Source organism: Paramormyrops kingsleyae, chromosome 1 (assembly GCF_048594095.1).
Source record: "Paramormyrops kingsleyae isolate MSU_618 chromosome 1, PKINGS_0.4, whole genome shotgun sequence".
NCBI classification, from domain to species: domain Eukaryota; kingdom Metazoa; phylum Chordata; class Actinopteri; order Osteoglossiformes; family Mormyridae; genus Paramormyrops; species Paramormyrops kingsleyae.
The window spans coordinates 67,312,052-67,331,988 of record NC_132797.1 but is presented as its reverse complement, the minus strand read 5'-3'; the positions used below and the strand labels follow the sequence as shown (position 1 = coordinate 67,331,988).

General features: G+C 42.5%; 1 protein-coding gene across 1 annotated transcript in view; it reads right to left on the bottom strand.

The window, feature by feature from the left end:
* mylka (myosin, light chain kinase a) overlaps positions 1-19,937 on the bottom strand; it is a 50,709-nt gene that overhangs the window by 4,751 nt on the left and 26,021 nt on the right. The window contains exons 12-27 of the mRNA XM_023831835.2: positions 19,758-19,880; positions 18,091-18,288; positions 17,328-17,574; positions 16,808-16,891; positions 15,738-16,471; positions 14,998-15,114; positions 12,930-12,995; positions 8,332-8,382; positions 7,640-7,767; positions 7,274-7,430; positions 3,827-4,129; positions 3,395-3,430; positions 3,023-3,107; positions 2,674-2,877; positions 831-1,048; positions 515-638 (exon numbers count right to left, since the gene is read on the bottom strand). Of these exons, the coding sequence (XP_023687603.2) occupies positions 515-638; positions 831-1,048; positions 2,674-2,877; positions 3,023-3,107; positions 3,395-3,430; positions 3,827-4,129; positions 7,274-7,430; positions 7,640-7,767; positions 8,332-8,382; positions 12,930-12,995; positions 14,998-15,114; positions 15,738-16,471; positions 16,808-16,891; positions 17,328-17,574; positions 18,091-18,288; positions 19,758-19,880 (2,875 nt within the window). The remainder of the gene's footprint in view (positions 1-514; positions 639-830; positions 1,049-2,673; positions 2,878-3,022; positions 3,108-3,394; positions 3,431-3,826; positions 4,130-7,273; positions 7,431-7,639; positions 7,768-8,331; positions 8,383-12,929; positions 12,996-14,997; positions 15,115-15,737; positions 16,472-16,807; positions 16,892-17,327; positions 17,575-18,090; positions 18,289-19,757; positions 19,881-19,937) is intronic.

Here is a 19,937-nt window from a genome sequence, read left to right as displayed (position 1 = left end):
ACAGTAACCGGTAAATGCTTACCTTGGTGGCCTGCTGTTGCAATGGATAACTAAAAACAACCAGTCATTGTAAGGAACTTTCTCACAGATTCTCAGGAATTTGTTGATTTAATGATGGCTTTGCCTTGAAATTGAAATGATCTTGTAAAACTGGTTCAAATAAACTGAAGTGTTTTATGTTAAAGGGGGTTTTTCATTATACAATTTGTTTGATCTCTTTAATCCATGTGTACTTATACAAACATTTCATTCCTTTAATAGTGTAGAAATCAGTGGGATTTTTTTGGATCATGAACTTGTGATGAATACGGCGTGATAAAAATGCATTATATTGGCACTTCTCTGTTTACTGCAGAAACTTGTGTGTTTCACACAAAAGTTCAGACATTTACTATCCAGAAAAAAACAGTGGTTAAACACATGCTTGTTGCAGCCATCACACACATAAATTACGTATGGCCTCAGCTGTATTTTAGACCAATGGGAGCGCAGGAAAAGGGTTTTCCTTACTTACAGAATGTAGCAAATCACTCCTATGCTCCACATGTCTGTTGGGTAGCTGATTGGTTCATAATTTATCACTTCTGGGGCTACAAACTCAGGTGTCCCAAACAGAACTTTGAGGGAACCGGCATTTTCTGTGGAAACATATCAAGGACAAATTCAAGGGTCTGTGTTTGCTGTTTAACCAACACAACAATGTAGATGTTACAACAATGACTGACATTATCTGAAAAAATGACAAACATTAGACGGCATGTAGGATGCTAAACCACTGAAATTAAAGAGATTCTTTAGACAAGCATAGTTTAAGAAACAGGGCAATTCACCTAGCCGACGAGCAAGGCCAAAGTCGATGAGCTTGATTCTGCTCCCTGTCCTGTTAACACACATGATGTTCTCAGGCTTCAGGTCCAGGTGGACGATACCCTGATTGTGGATGAACTGAACCCCATCGATGATCTGCAGCATGTATTTAATGACCTCCCTCTCCGTGAGCTCAAAGTCTTCATCAATGATCCGGTCAAACAGCTCCCCACCAGAGATCCTAGAGGGCATGTAGACGCGGTCATTCATGCCTGCTCATTATCTCATAACAGTAAGGTTTCGCAAATACCAGCTTCTGCTGGAAGGACATCTAGTGGCAGCAATTGATATAAACAAATTTGAAAAAAATTCTAACATCTGTGATGAAGAACAGCCAACAGACAGAGCTGGAATTTCAGTATAAATACAAAGGGGATAATGTTCTTTGAGAACTGAGCATTTACATAAATATACTTACCTGCTCTGTCTGCTCTATTGCACTTGAAATAGCAGATGCAAAACTGAATATTTATTTTAATATTAAAAGACGTTTCCATACTTTTTACTGCAAGTCACCAGGTACATTAGAAAGTGAAAAACATTTACATCATTTACTCTTAATGTTTTTAAAATTAATGGCATCGTAAGAAATAGACATTGGCTGCCTGTTCTTTATGTTTAAACTACAGATCAGTCCAGTGCTGTGGTTCATGTTAGCCAAAATAAAGAATGGGCTTTGTTTGTCCTGGCTGAGGGTTTTATTTTATATACATTTGGCTTAAATATCACTCGTAAAATAACCCATTCTTATTTTCCTAATGCCTTGACAGCCTCCAGGATTTATGGGGTTAATGTGACAAAGGGGGCTGAAGAAAAATCACAGACCAGAAGTTCTCAGACATGGACAACATGCTGTAAATAAGACTTTCCACTAAGGATTCACTGACAATATTATTACAGCAACGCTGCCAACAAATGCCAGTCGGAAAGATCTAGACCTGGTCCTTTTCCCCACGGGATGCCGGAGAGGAAGTGACTCGAGGAATTTATGGACTTCGGGGTATTTATATCTGCCTGCTGTTTCCTATATATGGTGCAGAAGGTTTAGAGTGCGGAGATGGGGCAGGTGGACAGGCAGCTCCTGCCCTCCCCCTCTGCACGTGCCTGGGGTGCAAGGTGCACCATGGAATGGGTGCCGTAATGGGCCACATCTGATTTCAGGGCTGGACTGGCCATCTGGCTTACCGGGCATTTTCCCAGTGGGTATGCAGGGGGTATGTGTGGATCCCCAAACCATGCTCCTCTCCCCCACCCCGGAAAAAAATGATCGCTTGATAAAAGCGATGGGGGGGCCAGCAGTCCAGGGCTGATATTTAATCCCAGTGCAGCCCTGCCTGTTTTCATCATGATACTTCAGTAAAGGGCATCGGGCCGTCCTGAGAACAGCTGTATACACAACTGGCTGCAAAAGTGAAGGGTGTGTGCAGCAGGGTTGGGGCCGTTCCGGAATGCATTCATCAACTCCAGTCCAAATCAGGGAATGGAACTGGAGTTGGGATTGGAAAAAAAATCATGGGGAACAGAATTGGAATTGAATTTGAATTTCTGGGGGATTTAAATTCTTACTCTAGTTCCATTTCCTGATTTGGATTGGAATTGACGAATGCATTCCGGAATGGCCCCAACCCTGGTGTGCAGGGCTGGTCAAAGTCCATGCGGTGCCTAAGCTTCACTGCTGAATGTCACTTTGGTTGGGGGGGGATGATTTCCTAAGATGCCTCCCCCTCATAAGATGGTGCCCTAGGCGGCTGCCTATGTCACCTAATGGGCTGAAGGATGTGTGTATAACATGTCGACGACACTCACAATTCCAACACCATGACTATGTCCGATTTGGTCTCGAATGCATCCACACACTGGACGAGTTTCGGGTGATGCAAGCTGTTCATGATGTCGATCTCCTGTCTCACGTTCTCCCTCTCTTTCGCTGAATACGCTTTTATGAATTTTCCCGCCCATACTTTCTTCGTTGCTTTCTCCACGAGTTTAAACACTTGTCCAAACTTTCCCCTAATCAGCAAAGGAAAGGAAGAATAAAATAAAATATACCCATGGAACCATTGTAGAGGATGATGTAAAAGCAGCTTGAAAAAGGGATCTGTTTTTGATTTGCAGTTATTATAATACGAAGGTCACACGAGAACCATTTACTCACGTTCCAAGTCTTTCTTCCACATCGTAAAAGTCTTTGACTTTCTGATCGGCTTTGATGACCACATCTCTGTATTCTGGTTCTTTCTCTGCATTTGGAGCCATGGAGTATAATGTGCATTAATGAAAAAATGAGGTGAGCATATGTGCGTAGATTTGATTGCTGTACCTGTGACTAAAGGGTTTCAAAGATCTAAAAAGTAAATAAGTGCAAATGATGTTACAGTTCCCATGGGCAATATGTTATGATGTAACTAAGCTCCTGAACCCTGCACTCATACATATGAGTAGTCTGTGATTTGCTGTTTGAAGGCCCTACTGTCAACATGAAGCACTTCATGCACTAAATTTATTGTTTTTAAAATGCGAAACATACCATCGTCAGATAGATCAGCTTCATCTTCTGCGTTATCTAATAAAAAATATCAAACGTTTTTCTTTCATTAGACACACAAGGCTCCTTTGAGAATAGAAATCCCAAAGTTTAATAGTAGTTTAACAAATACCTTTCAAATGTCCCAAACTAGTAACATGCTTAATTATTTACATATTGGGTTATAAAAGAAGTGAAACCTTTGACCACTTCATTAATTACATTAGTAGCTAAGAATGCAGAGAAGGTCAATTGTAGGGTCAGTATAATGTTAAAATTATTTGCGTGTAATTTACAACAACTATTTATGATATTATTTATTTATTTTATAACTTCTAGTGTATGTATATTATTAAGAATTTTTCTATAAGATAATACGACTGTACTGTATTCTAAACATTTAGTGCATTTCTGTGACCACTAGGGGGAGCTCACCTTCCACTTCAACCCCAACTATGACTGGCTCAGACTCCGCACTTGGGTCCCCAATGCCGTACACATTCTCAGCCCGCACCCGGAACTTGTACTCCCGTTCGGACAGCAGCTCCTGGATGCAGTAGGATGTGCTGTTGCAGGACGCAAGGTGCTTCCATTCCTTATCCACAGAGTCCCAGACCTCCAGGTGGTACGACAGCACCGCGCTGCCGCCGTCGTAGGTGGGGCCGTACCACGAGAGCGTGAGAGATGATTTGCGGATGTCTGATGTCGCTGGGACACGGGCAGGCGGGTCGGGCTTGTCTGCAACACACGGGCCACATCAGCGATGCCAACTGTAGGTTAAGACAAAGTTCACACACACATCACTACTGTTGTCTACGTGGCTGGTGGACTAATACATGACTGAAAGGTACCACACAAGACAAATCAAGATACATCCAACAATGAGAAGTCAGCATTTATCTAGCTCTCTGAGCAAAAGTGGAACTGGCTGGGTTCTTCTTCAACTCATCAATCTACAGTCACATCTATACTTGTCTAGACGCCTATGGGGCTGTTGGTATAATGTTCCTACTATAAGCCTGATATATGGCATGAGGAATCCTGGAAAGGAAAAAGTGGTGGCATGTTCTGGCGTGGACCCCCCCCACAAGCTGACAGGATGTTGTGCTTTGAGAAGAAGACCTGGTCATGAAAAATGGGGGGGTGGGGGGCGTTGCCATGGAAACAATCATTTTAATAAGGAAGGTCTCATGTGAACTAGTGAACTCCGTGTCGCACTAAGTGAGAAAGTAAATCTTCTTCCCGTGCCCTTCAGTCAGCAGACACCCAGCGTGAAAAAATGATGAACAATGTAAGAGCCGCATACGGCCTGGAAGAAATTAAAGCCTGGTAGAGCCACACGAAAAAAGTTTTCATAAAGTTTTAAAAGTTCATATGATAAATCGTCTTAAAACAGTAGGAACTCAGGTGGGAACTGAAGAAATTCCTCTTGGAAGGATCAGGCATACCAAGCCTGGAAGATAATATAATTCATTATGACACAATACAGCAGATACTGTGTGTGTCTGTGTGTGTGTATGTGTGTGTGTGGATTAGGTTTATATTTCATTGTGGGGACCAAATGTCCCCCACAATGTGATAAAAACAAGTTATTTTGACCTTGTGGGGAGCATTTTTCAGGTCCCTACAAAGATCTGTGAATGCAATCAAAAACTAAAAATGCCAAAAGTCTTGTGTCTAGTTTAGGTACTTGTGGTTAAGGTTAGGGCTGGGTAGGGGTTAAGGTCATCATGTTATGGATTAGAGTTTTCCCCATAGAAATGAATGGAGAGTCCCCACAAAGATTTAATTACAAACTTCTGTGTGTGTGTATGTATGTGTGTGTGTGTGTATGTGTGTGTGTGTGTGTGTGTGTGTGTGTGTGCACGTGCGCGTGGATTTCATGGGCTTTTCCATAGAAAGCAGGTCAGGAAGACTGATGTGTCCAAGTGAGACTGCAAGCCTCTTATTTACCCTGGCGTCAGTGGGAAAGTCACACGCGATCCAGCCATCGCAGTTCATCCTCCTAGCTAATGCCAGGTCTCCTTAAGTTATCTCAAAAACTCCTGTCAAAAGATGTGAGGGGCCGAAACCTTAGAGAGCTGGGGGAAGAATACTTCTGGGTTATATACAGCGGTGTGCAAGAGACTCAGGCCGTCAAAGAAAATGTTTCAAGCTATTCACCTGGGTAGTAAGTGTATACAAACAATTTAAAATATATGAATATGAATGGAAACATGCTAAAAAGTGACAAGAACTGCTTCTCTTCTGAAAAGTTACTAACATCTCTTTGAATGGCCGGATTAACGCAGCTTCAGGTCCCAAACCTGTTCAGAGGCACCTCAGCCATTCCATGTATTTGTTACATTTCACCACCAGGTCACGTAATTCGTTAATTTAATTAGCTACATGACTCAATGACATATTGATTAGCTGAACAAGGTGTGCTAGTGGTCGAGTCAAAAAATACAGGAGTACATTGATTGTTTGCTTTGGGAGAGGCTTTGAAATGGTTAAACTGACACAGTTTGACAGACATAATATCACAATTTTACACCAACATGAAGATCATTTAAACATCATTTTCTTCGGCAGCTGAAACTTGCGCATAGTGCTGTACATCAGTCCATGATACTGTATTCAAATGCTTAGTCCTGAAGTCTATATCTGCCTTTGCATTCAGATACTGCCCTCTCTAGCCAAGCTTTAACTGAGGATGATGCTATTGCAGGATAAAATACATGTAACAGTCCAGTATTTAACCATCCAGCTCCTCTCCTGGATCCGGCCCGATCCAGAACCTCCATATATATATGATCCACCCCGACATTTTCTCCTTTGTTTGTTCGAACCGAGTGGTTAATACATAACCACAACAATTCAAACAAAGGGACAGATACAATCAACCACAAACTATTCAAGTAGACATTACTTCCCACTTAGTATAAACATAAACACTGGTGCTCTGAAGGAGAAGGGGAAGGTCGCTCCTCTGTCCTCCGAGCCACAGACTGGCAATGCTCTCCACTGACAGCAGGACTAAAGTGTTTCATAGGAAATGAACGGCTGGGGAGAAAATTAAGCCATAAAAGGCCATCGGGGGACGGTGAACCGGCTGGCGGGCTTCTCTGCACTGGGCCCCATTCACCTTTTGCGGTGTGGTTCCTGGGGGTAGGAAGAATGCTGGGAAACTGAGCGCCGTCTTCTGGAAACGGTCTGGGAAAAAAATGACCTAATTCCTGATTTTTGGCCAGCCGTGAAGAAAGGTGGGAGACGCATGGCATCTTTAGCAGTACTGTATGTGTCATTTCAGCTTCGTTTTCTGCAGGAATTACAGTGGCCGTACGTGAAAAAAAACAGCGGATGTTTTGGGGGAGGAGCGAGATCAGGAAATAAGCAGCTCAATATACCAATAAAAAACTATGAGGGTATAAAGCAAGTTTGTGGTGTGTTAGAAAGGAGGAGAAGCAATGCTAATATACATCAAGACTGAATTATGACTGAAACTGGGCTCCACAATGCTTGGTTTTGAAGGAAACACTGTCATTTATCTACCCTGAAGCCCTTATTCGGTGTAGTTACTGTGTTTTGCCTCTGTAGGGAAGAATGGCTCTCGTTTTTTTTTTTTGTTTTTTTTAACTGTTCAGTTCACCTACTTGAAATATACAGAGGATGCTAATTCAGCTGTTCTGCTCCATCCACCAATCCCAAATCCCCGAGCTCTGCTTGCCACTGAACCAGGTTTAAGATTAAGATTTCAAAAGCAATAGTAGCTATGTAATATTTATTTAAAAGTTTTATATAAAAACAAATTTTCACTTTCTAAAGGTTCTGACAAAACATGACAACATGGAGCTCTGTGGCAGAGTGTCTCCCGCTCTGCTCTATGAAAGTGAGACCTACCAACAATGGTGAGATTGAGAGATGCCTGCCTGGTGCCAAACTTGTTTTGTATCTCAGCGGTGTAACAGCCGCAGTGGTCTTGCGTGGCGGGGGAGATGGTCAGCCGGGTGGTTGTCTCTGTGCTCTCTATGGAGACACCATCCTGGTCAGGCTTAATCTGTGAGGAGAGCACAGAGATCGACATTAAAACTCCACCATCTGATTGAATTAGTGCTGGGATCAGGGGTGACTATGGTGTGAACACTGTAGAGACTTCCCTGGAATATACAGCCAGAACCAGGATTGGTAATAGTATAATAAAGCTAGTATGATACAGTTACATACTTTCATAGCTGATCTTAAAGTCATGGTCTTTGGAGACCTTACCGGTTTCCGGAATTTAAGCCAGGAGCAGGTGATCGGCAGAGTTCCTCCAAATGTGCAGAGCAGGTCAACCTTTTCTCCGGCCAAAATTTTCATGTCTTCCGGAAACTGTGTTATCTGAGGGGGAATGGCTGGGAGACATTTATAAAGCAGGGTATTAAATTACTTTCGCCCTTTGCCCTGCGGCTTCACTTGGCCAAGGCTTGCATTATCACTTTCATATAAACCTGCCCGAATGATCGAGGACTATTATTAGTATCAGCATAAATCCACTTTTTAAGAGTGTTGGAAAATATAGAAGAACTTGGGGTTTCTGATAGACCATAATATGTCTACAGCGCCACCGCATCAGCTGCTGGGACTTCAAGACCCCGTTCAGCCGAAACGTTCTCTAAAGGCACCATTTTCTTTTTTACGGTATGAAGAAAGACGTTCAAGGTCAACAGTTACACTCCGCCTGCTTCCACCTAAGAGCAAAGCTTGGGCGCCAAATCATTGCAGGTAAAGCTAACAGTGTATGTTGTATAAGATGCTTACATCTATACTTAATGTAAGCATAACCTGTAACCATGGGAACACAAGCCAGCCAATCAAAGTCCTCACTGACTATGACCTCACAGCTGTGTATTTTCTGGTCATCCTCTTAGTCAAAGAATGAGATCAATACTCCTTATCAGAAATTAATGAAATCTTACCATGTTTAGAAGGTGCCTTTGGTGCAAGCTTCTTCTTTATCCTAGCCTCATCTAATGGAAGAAAGGATAGCAAAGGAATATTTGTTATAATACAGAAATTAGCTCTCAGCCAAGTTGGTTTTAGATTATAAAATCCAGCTTTAATATCTCTTTTGCTGACAGACTTTCAGGATACCGATAAAATGAAATTTCTGATTAGCCCCAATGCACAAATTTAATTCACGGAAACCATGAAAAGTAACATACACTGCATTCTCTTACAATCCTTATCATCCATCCATCCATCCATCCATCCATCCATCATCTTTTAACCATTTATCCTAATCATGCTCGCAGTGGGGGTGAAGATGGGGACTACAATCCTCATTATACTACAAATACTGCATAAAAAGCAGTCCATTCCAAAAAGGGGATAAACCTTCTGATTATGTCAATATTTTGGTTGCTTATGTCATGAGAAGGACCTTCAGGGTTTAGTGATTAGACTGCAGTCCTCCAGTCTGGAACAACTAGTTCATGTGTGAGGAGAACGTCATCGCATGCATCACAAATGTCAAATCATTTATAGCAAATGTATTTGAGGGTACAAACCCATGGTTGATAACTGTAATTAAGGGAGGGAGCGTTTGTCCTGTGGATGTTCCAGAGAGAGGGGCCGACCCCAAGATTAAGTCCTTTGGAATTTCCCTTTTTTGGTAATACTAAAAATAGTCCCAAAGTATCCAGGAAATAGCTCCTGGCAATATTTATTTTAGGTTTAATCGCTGTCAAGCAACAATGTACCAGAAGAACACAGTGCACACGTTGAATTTCTGCAAACATTACACAGCATCTAGAACCAATCAAAGTTCATGCTGTTTGCTCTGTAAGTCAAGAGTTTAATGTGCTTTCATTAAATGCATCCATCCTTCTGAACCTATTTTTTTCAAGGTCAAACCCATTTTTGTTTGGGCACATGCCCACATGCATAGGCAACCATAAAACTATCACAAGGATTATTAAAAAATGAATACATATTAACAAAAGGCAAGCATAGGCGCAGTAACAGAACCACTTAACAACAAAAAAATCCATAAAAACAAATTAAGAAATAAAAAGAGTAGCAGAGAGCCCTCAGAGAGCTCTATATCACTACTAGGAGTAACACTGAAGTGACCTGTGTAGTGATTTTATAAGAAATTAGATAACAGCATTTACCTATGATTTCATTCAAACCTGGAAGGCCAGGAAATGGCCTATCTATCTATCTATCTATCTATCTATCTATCTATCTATCTATCTATCTACTGTATCTATCTATCTATCTATCTATCTATAAAATGTGTATCGGGAGGCAGTCAAAAACTTCTCATTTTCTGCAGTATGAGGCTGAAAATCTCAGTCACAATGTTTATTACTACACAGCCATCACTGTTTGCTGCTGTTAGAGACACCGTGACAATAGATAACTAACAGTAGGGAACAACACAGACAGGGAACGGATACAGAACAAATGAAGGTATTAAAAGGCATTAATAATTATTAAATAAGAACCATGACTTCATGTCAGATGTTAAGCTTTTTCTAGGAGGGACAGGGTTGGTAGAAGTGGCCATTTCTTCCCCCCAGTTATACATACTGGATATCTTACTGGAGCAATTCAGGTTAAGTACCTTATTACACAGAGACCCCCTTGGGACTGAAACTGGGAACCTTTGTGTTCACAGGCTATATCCTTAAACACTGCAGTATGCTCCCCGCTCATATATCATGGTATAGCAGTCATCTGGCATTTCCACAGGGTCAGATACAGTGTCCAGCCACCCTGCCTGCTTTAGGTAAACACACGTAAGGTCAGCTAGAGTCACATGACGGTTTTAAAACCATCATAAAAAAGTGTTTGATTACTGCTTAGTGGACCAGTTTTCACCCAGTCTGGTGCTTAAGAAAAGTGCTTTTCATAAATTACAAAAAAAAGAGCCTTAGTCAAATTCCAAGAACACAGAGTTATTTTTCAATGAGTAAGACTCCTGAAATCTTCTGAATTGTGTAAATGTGTTACCTCTGTAGTAATAAAAGAAACTTCATATCAAGGCAACTTCATATAAAGGCAAGTGATCACTTTGGAAATAACTCTCTGAAACAGAAAAAATGACTTTTCAGAATGATTTCATAACTGCTGTGGGCTCTGACAGAGAAATCGCAGAAGTACGACTATCCGCGACCATTTATTGCCGTTAAGTAGACACCAGACACTCCCACCCCATGACCAGGATAATCCAAATGGAAGATGGACGTATGGAAGCACATTCCCATTAGGAGCATAGACATTTAAACATAGATACTGTAAGACTTTCAGGATTCATATGAGGATCTCTAGTGACTAGGGCTAGAAAATAAATTCCTACGAGGCTTTTGGTAACTAAAGATCTCATAAAGGCGTATTGATCCCTTAGCAATTATAATTTCTAGATAAGAACCAGAAGAAACATCCTTAGCACTTTACGTTACTGCTTCAGCTCTCCTACCTGCACAGCCAAAGTTCTGTCAGGAAAACTGATGGACTGTTCCATTGTGAACACAGAGGGGAATACTATATTTTTGGTCTTGCGCTCTTAAAGCGAGCACACTGTTTGACTCCTGTCACAAGTTGAACCCATCCACACAAGAGCTCTGTCAACCTCTTTAGTACACGGCTAGAAAAAAATAAACACACCTAAAGAATGCACTGAACCTCGTAATGCAAGTCAAAATCTCACAAGAGGATAATTTAAGGTAATATATACATACATAAGCACAGTGCAAAGGTTCATTTGTCTTTGCTGAATTCCAGAGGAATTTTAACCCCTAGCATCTAACTGGGAGACTTCTGAGGACAGAGGTCAGCAATTACAGATGCGTCAGATCAAAGTTTAAGTAAAGTGAATTAGACCATCAGCAGGCCCACTCTGCACACGTCTATCTGGGCCTACAGCAGTCCTCTGCTAGGTTACATTGGTTCTGCCCTTCCAGTAGCTCAACCAAACTACCCAGGCCCAACATAATCTACTGCTAGCTTGGTCTGAGGGTGGAAACCTCAGTAGGGGACTTTGCGCACTACTGCAGCTATGTAATAAAGCTAAGATATATGGTCACGCATTAAAGCCACAGACAGATAACCTTCCACTCCGTGAAACTGGAGGGCTGCTATTGGCTATGGGGTGGCTACGTCCTGGGCCATTTTCAACAGCTGGCTGAGACTCTGCATGGTTGTTAATGTAAAACACAGCAGTTACCGTTTTCAGGGAGGTAGGCAGTAGTGACAGGGTCCCGAGGAAGCCCTGTGCAGTGTCCACTGACTCCCCGTCTGTCTAAAACTCACCACTGGCAGATTTATAAACACTGCAGGATGCCGTCGGGACATAGGGGGGCGATAATGGCTCTCCACAAACAAACACGGGGGCTATGTGTCAACATACGGCTTGATGTTTGTTATTATTTATAAGATACTTATTTATTTAGCATATAACATTTTACACAAAGAGATTTACATAGCTAATAGCTATTAGATTTTTTTTTTTTATTAAAACAAGGGTCCAGCCAGCTGTTTTTGCTCATGCAAGTGAAGTTCTCAAAGGTACAACATAATGAGCCATTCTGGGATGTGAGCCACAATGGTTTTGGCTTTTAAAATCCTTAGCCAGTGAGCTACCTGCTAACTGCACTGGTAACATGCACGTTAAATCAGTGAACATGACTATAAAGTTACCAGTTTGTTGAATTTCTTGTTTTCAAAGACATCATTATTGTGCAGCTTCTCCTCCTGGTTGGCTTTTAAATGGATACTTTGGGGAATGAAAAATATGACAAATCATTTAGTATTATGGGATAGGGAGGGAATAGGGCCACTTTGAATGAGGGGGAGGGAAGCAGGGACATTCAAGCCTTACATGGAAATCTGGGCAGAGGATGCGAGTGATTCAGGGCAAAAACAAAAGGCTCTCTCTCCAGTGCTTGTTTTAAGGTCCTATGCCAGCTCTGGTCGTACAAGTGTCCTCTGATTAAAGACAAACACCACTCAATTAAGTCTGTCAAACAAATTAGCAGACAAAGTGCAACCGTACCCCGTGACCCTGGAACGGAGACATAAACTCTGAAGTTCCCTCAATGTGTCCTCTGTACCATGGGATATATAATGTGTAATAAAAACCAGTGCATCCCCTTCATAAGAGCCCTCTAGGGTTCTTTCCAAACTCAAATAAGTTACCATGCCACCCCAAAGCACAGAGGGAGAAAAAAAGCAACTTTCAGGGGTCATCAAGATAAAGCCCGTCGAAGATCTTTGACCTCATAACACCGGGACCAGGAGAAAATCAACTTCAAAATACCCATAAGCACTTTAGAATAGTATGGAAAATGATTAATGGGGCCCAGATGTTTCCACTGGAGTGATCTGATAGTACCAGGGCACAGGGTTGGCCAGATTTAACAAGCAAGTACATGGTCAGAATAGCTTTTTTCTCTCGGTTCACATGCTATAACGGGACTTCAGAAGAGCGACCACCAGCAGTGGGAATATCACGGAGACATCGCCTGTGTCCTTTTGGGAAATGGAGAGGCCGCATGTTCTGGGAACTCACTTTCCGTGGTAGGAGAGATCTTCTTGGTCCTCTTGCCCGCTTGCGTGGGGCCCGTGTTCGATGGATCTGGAGACATGCAACAAGGTGAAAGCCTTAGTCGGCTATTAGTCATTGGCTCTGGTGTACAGCTTTTCACATTCAACGTTAAAACATTTTCACTTCTGGGAAAACAGAGAAACCAGGTTTAGGGTCTGACCTTGACCCTAAACCTGCCTGCCTATCAACAGAATCATAAAAATTAAAGAAAAAAACAGGAAAAATTTATTAATTTAATTTCACTCCTTCATGCTGGCCATTTTATCCCATGAAAACTTGAGCTCATCCAACTTGCATTTTACTTATAAACAAGCATCTAGAATCCAGGGGGTTATTCCACAAAGCAGAATTTTCTAGTTAGCTGGATAACGTGAAAAGTAAGAACTGTCCAATAAAAGGAGAGGTAAGTGACATTCCTATTGGACAGTCCTTACATTTGGCTTAAATTATCTTCAAATGAAAAATACACTTGTTTGTTTTCCATGTGGCTCATGGTATTCTTAAAAGTCTTCACCAGAGCCAAAATTCAAAGGTTTAGTATATTTCCAGTCCTTCTTCATTGTACAGCTTTGAAATGATGCTGTGGTTATAGTCTTTATTTTCTTCACATTTAGCTGTAGTCCAATTTTTTCGCCATATAGATCTTCTTAATGTAATGTCAGCATGTCAAACATTGTTGATGTTTTTCCTCCAGTCTTGAGTCTTCGGTAACACTTTACTTGTGGCGGCACAAATAACTTAGTTACTCAATGAAATCATAAACAAATAATAGTTTCTGGATGAAACATATGAACCATCATGACTGATAAACGATGACAGAACATAGGATCAGTACGTAACTAACACTAGGCTACAGGTTAATTAATGCATTAAGTAAGAATCTACTACTACATTATCTGTATTACTGAGTCTTCTATTGCAGCTTCTTTTATTTTAAGTTCTAGGTAAAAGCTGAGTTGGTATGGTGACGATGATCATCCTTGTCTATCACCCTTACTGGTCTAGAACCACCCACTTTCTCTATATTCCATAATGAATATGGCTTCTGGACCAACGTACAGATTCTTCATAATTTCTTCATAACCTATATAACATGTTGCCCTTCCTCTGGTATTACTTTAATTAATTACTTTAACTCTGGTATTAGTTTAATTAATTATCCACATCGCTTCAACAATGATGTCTCTTGCTCCTTGGCCTTTCTAAATCCAGTTTGTACATCAGGAATTTCTCCTTCAATATAGGGCTGTAATCTGCACTGGATGATCTCTAGCATAATCTCACATGCATGTGATATGAGAGAAACTGCACAATAGTTAGCACACTCCATTCTTCATTCTTTGGTATTGGAATAAAAACTGGCTTCTTCCAATCTGTAGGTCTTTGAGCTATTTTCCAAATTTGTAGCCATAATTTGATCAATGATGACTGATTCTTCTTCAATTGCTTGTAATATTTCTGTTGGGAAGCCACCTATTTTTGTGGTCTCCCCTTTGCGACAGTGACCTCTTCTAACATTACTGGAGATTCGTCTGTGTGCCGACCTCACTAAATATATATTTTTTCATTCTTCTTCTTCCGTATTAGACTGTAATAAAGGTCCACATGTTAACACTCTAGTTTGGAAGGTCAGTCTTACAAAGGCTGAAAATGATGTTCCATTCGGATGTTACATTTCCTACGGTTCAAATTTAACTGAACATCAGATACAGATTATAGTCTGAAATTAGCAAATGTAATTTATTTTGCCATTCTTTTTGAACAGCATGGTTGTAACTGGACAACAGGGACCTTATGGACAGGTCATCAAATATCTAATGCAGCTGGGTTAAAATTACAAGCTGAGAACTTAGCATGACAGATAAAAAAGATTGCATTGGAGTGTTAGTGGCACTTGCGTTGAGTAGCAGAAATACAGGAGGATCTATGGAGGGTGGTTTGGGTAGTGAGCTGTAGACTGCACAGCCTAATGGCAGGAAGTTCAGAGAGAGCCTCTGGGGAGCTGGGAACTGGAGGCTTGTAGAGAACTTACCGTCCACCAGGACCTTGCAGCAGCACTCCGTCGTGCCGGCACAGTTCTCAGCCTGGCATTTGTACTGACCCTCGTCCTCGAGCAATGCCTTGTCTATGGTGAGAGAGCACTGGCCTCCTGTTGGAACAAAGGCACAGAAAACGGGGGGGGGGGGATTTTGTTTGTGTACCCTAAGTCAGTCCCATCTGGCCACAGGCTTCCAATGGCATGTCTAAATATCCTGGAGAAACGGGTAACATCTGCTGTCACATAACAAAATTAGTGGACTAAGGTTCCACAGACTGCCTAAGAAACCTTAGAAGGCTTCTTCTATATAACTTATTCACTATTTAATTTTCCAGAATATTCCAGAACTTTCACCTCTACACAGATTTCTGTTATGGTCATATAACTAAAAAGGTAAACAATTAAATCAGCATGACAATATAATGTTGGGTCAGATCCTCGGGTATAAATCTCAAGGTATCTCTGACCAGGATCAGCACTCTGAAGGAGGAATCAAATGGTAGGTATGTAGACTCTTAAACTCACACTGCGACAAATACTAGCACGGCTTATTTCAGTGCCTGTTACCTTGGGGAGTAGCTCAGTCATTCTAGAAACTTCGTTGAAGTACTACCTCAAAAATGCCATGACCTGCTCAACTCATCTACCGGCATTCAATTACCCAACACATGGAGAAATATTTGGGGAATAAGCTACAGTACAGGAAGAGTTTAGGAATATAAACGACGCCCTACCTTCATGTGACAGCAGGATGAATTTCGATGGCTTGACAACCTTCTTATCTAACGTCCAGGTGATTGTGGGGAGGGGGTCGGCAGTGACCTGACACAGTAACCGCAGACATTCTCCTTCCACCACCGTGACGTCTTTCAGCTTCTGTGTGAATGCCGGAGCCTTCCCAGCCACATTGTCTATCTTATCGATAATCCTACCGTCTACACAGTTGACGTCAATCTGCCTCTCCGTCTTGCGCAGAGCGGGTTTCAGGGCTGGCACTCCCACATTGTTCTCTATGCCCGTCTGCTTCTTCTTGTTGCCCAGGACCGACCTGAAATCGGTGCTGGCGTTCTGGGGGGGCTCCGACCTATTGAGGGTGAAAGCACCCGGCCTACCGGGACAGCCTCCTTTTTTCGCCAAGACGGCTCGGAAATCCACCTGCTGCGGCGCGCTGACCTTACGCTCATCTTCCTTGGACTTTGCAGTCCGGAGGTTGGCTCTGAAGTCCATCGGCCCGGTGGGAAACTCCTGGAGGCGACCCTTGGCTCCGTTTCGCCTGCCCAGCACGGCCCGAAAGTCCTGCTGCTCGGCCTCCTGATGACGGAGCTGATCCTCCTGCTGCTCCCTAGTCTTGGCGTGCCTCCTCAGGGGCCCCCTGCTGCTAGCTGTCTCCTCGGGCTCCCCTTCGTCGTTCACAGAGCCCCTGCTGCTTGCTGTCCCCTCGGCAACCCCTACAGTCTGACGAGCCTCGCTGCAGGGCGAAAAAAAAAAGAAACAGGGTGGACCAAAAATCTCCCTCGAAACTCTGCTTGCAGACTTAAACAATCAATTAGAGGAATACGGCTCCACACCAGCTTGCATAAGTGATGACCTAAGTAGCCTTATAAGGGAACGAGCCCAGATCGTCTGGGATTGGAGGTTCTTGACTTTCGCACAGCTGTAAGGAGGTAAACAGTTTGTTTGGTCACACTCGGGGATCAGGCTGATTTAGAGCCAAGGCTGAGCCTGGAGGGCCAAGGGGGTGTTGCAGAAAATAGCAGCGGAGAGAGGGAGGGTGCCTGGGAAGCTGGAGAGACATTGAAATTACCCATAGTGGGGCTCCGCAGAGGACACTGCCATCCCAGGTCTGACCTGCAGGGCGGCCACGCAGCTGCACTCTCCCACTTTGTTTCTGTTGGTATTCAGCGGGGAGAGCAGAATAGAGAAGAATACTGCTGAAAAAAAGTAAATATTTCCTTCGACATTCAAAAGCGTCTTTTTAAGCCAAATGGCTGTAGACACAAATCCGAAAATGCCACAACATCAGTGATTTTGGAAACAATTTGAAATTTTCCTCCTCAATAGTTTATGTATGAAATTCAACCAATCAGGATGGCTGTCACAGCTCTCCAACTGTTAACTGAGCATACTCACACATCCAGTATACAACGGTATTATAACTGAACGACTTATGGGAAGAAAGTAAATGTGTTTCCCTCTGATTCCATCCATACAAAGGAAAGCCTGGCACACACGGAAATGCTGCAGCACGGGAGAGACGAGAGCTTGGAAGTTCCCAGTTATGAAACCATAAGGAGCAAGAGAATAGTGTGTGAGAAGCATTGTACTTGAGGTTGATCTCGTAGTCCCCAGCGTGGTGAGCCTTCACCCTCCTGATGAGCAAAGAGACCACGTCCTCCTTCTCCAAAACCTCGTAGTCCACCCCCGAGGACAATGGCTGACCGCCCTTCCTCCACTGGAATCGTGGGAAGGGGTCCCCAGCGATCGCGCAGGACAGCAGGGCATGCTGACCCAGGTTCGCCGTCACGGACTTGGGTTTCGTGATGAACCAGGGCTGTGTGCCGTCTTGGGGCTCTGCAATGAGCAAACGAGCAGAGCTTAGCTGTCATGCAATGCATTCAACGTATCAATATCCAAACATTTGTTTTTTGTTTTGAGCTAAATAGCTGTTTTGGGCTATAAATCAATTAGTTCTGATAAGTTAAATCGTTGGCCCCATTTGCTACAGTCATATTAAGGACCAGTGCATTGGGAACGTTCATGATTATCTATGACCTCTCAGTCAAGGATGATATTCCAACTTACTACCAGTGCATGGTACTAGATTTTAGCACCTTAGTATTCAACACATATCTTCCTACCTACCAACCTACCTGTCTAACTAACCCTATCTAGCTACCTAAATGGACGGCACAGTTGGTTTAATAAAAACATGACTTCCATCACCTACTTCAAATAACAAAAGACAAACGCTGAGGCTTGAGTAGTGAAAAACTGAATAAAGCACATTAGTAGGACCTGGGGGATGGGTGGATCATGCACATTTTCAAAGAAGTGCCCAGGCGTGCATCCAGAATGGTGCACTTGTACCTTGCACAGTCAGCGTGGCCTCAGAGTCCGCGTCCCCTGCTTCGTTCCAAGCTTCGCAGGTGTACCTGCCCGTGTCCTCTGGGAAGACTTCCTGGATGAGCAGGCTGTACAAGTTCCCTTTCTTCTCAAAGTGGAAGTCTTCAGACTCCTGGATCTCCTGGCCGTCATGTAGCCACATGACATGTGGCTCTGGATCTCCTAGGAGATAAGAAGTACACCTGTGAGTGCTTGTACCTATGTCAAATTTAAAGTTTTAGTTATATGGTCCCAAGAAATCTAGGCAGCCCATAATGAGATGCATACTTGTTTAATTTAATGAAAATCAAGCTGTCAGAGTATATGTACTACCAAATTTGTCTTGTAAAAGCCTGCTAAAAATATTTGTTAGAGGAATACCATTATGAGGAATTTCGGTGATCCATGCTAACTGTGTCTGGTTGGATGACTATAACAGAGGAGTGAGTAGGTCATCAATCATTTTCTTTCTTCAAGAATTCATCAGGAATTCATCAGGAAACCACACAGAACAGCAAAGCGAAATGAAACCAAATGAATCCTTATTTTGGGTGTTTTAATTGTTATCATAACCGTATCACTGATGTAAAAATATCTGACAGGAAATGGGAAAAAAGAGGAAAGTATGGGTGGAATTTTCCACAGAAGGTTACAGAAATGGAATTCATAAAAAAAAAAAAAACGCAGCAAGGGAAAAATGGGTATATTCTCATAATATAGTTTCACACGGCATCCAAATTACCTAGAAAAGGTGCTGCGAAAATGCTGAAACAATGAAAAATATCTTGAAGAAAAAGCAACACTGTAACTGCCATTTTAAAAATGAATAGAGGCGATAAGTTTAAATGCATGTTTGAACTAAAGGGAGCTGGCAAGTAAAATAAAAGATCAACTTAGCTGGAGAACAAGAATAAAATGACCATTTTACATTCTGTTAGGGTAATGGACCCTAACAGAACTCTTAGCTTTTACTATAAGGTGCTGGGAAAACAATAAAAACAACATGAAACAATGTCTTTAATGACAAAAAGACAAGAATAACAACCAAAGCATCCCTTAGTATTTACTCAATAGGACGTTACCCATCCAGGTCTCTCACATTAAAAAATCAGGACATACTGCACACTAAATCATAATTTACAAAAAACAAACAGTGACCTATCAGGTAACAAATCATAGCTGATTAAATATTTTCACAAACCCCAGTAAAGTAAAAATCACTTTTTAAAAATCAACAGTCTCAAAACTCCAAACAAGCTAGTTTGCATATCAAAGTTTGACATTCCCTGAAGGAAATAGAGACCACTTGGGTAGTTAATGATCCTAATCGTGCAATATCCCGTCTGTTTAATATTACTAAGCTACCAGGCAGTAAAAATAAGCATCTGTAGGCAATTCAGTCCATTTAGCGCGTAGCTGGCTGTATCCGACTTGAACACGTTCTCCGCAGGAAGTCTGTATGTATTTCAGTAATAATCAGGCCATCCCCTTAGGATACACATTGAGAGGAAATGCTAAACAATCTGTCTCAGAGATGTTTGGAGGAAATCCCATCCGCCAAGGCAAACAAAGCATGAAACGCATCCACGGTGCCTCCCTAGCGATACGCGGAGAAGAACGTCAGGGCCAGGGAACGAGAGGGAAGTCCTTACCTGTCACTTCCACCGTCATGGTGACTTGGCTGCCATCCATCACCTCCAGGTCCTTCAGGCCGTTGAGGAAGACGGGGGCCTGGCCCGCATCAGCAGCCTCCGGCACCTGGGCCACCTTCCTCTCTGAAAATGCACTGACATCAATCACCACGCTGATCCACTTGCAGAGGTACCCTGGTG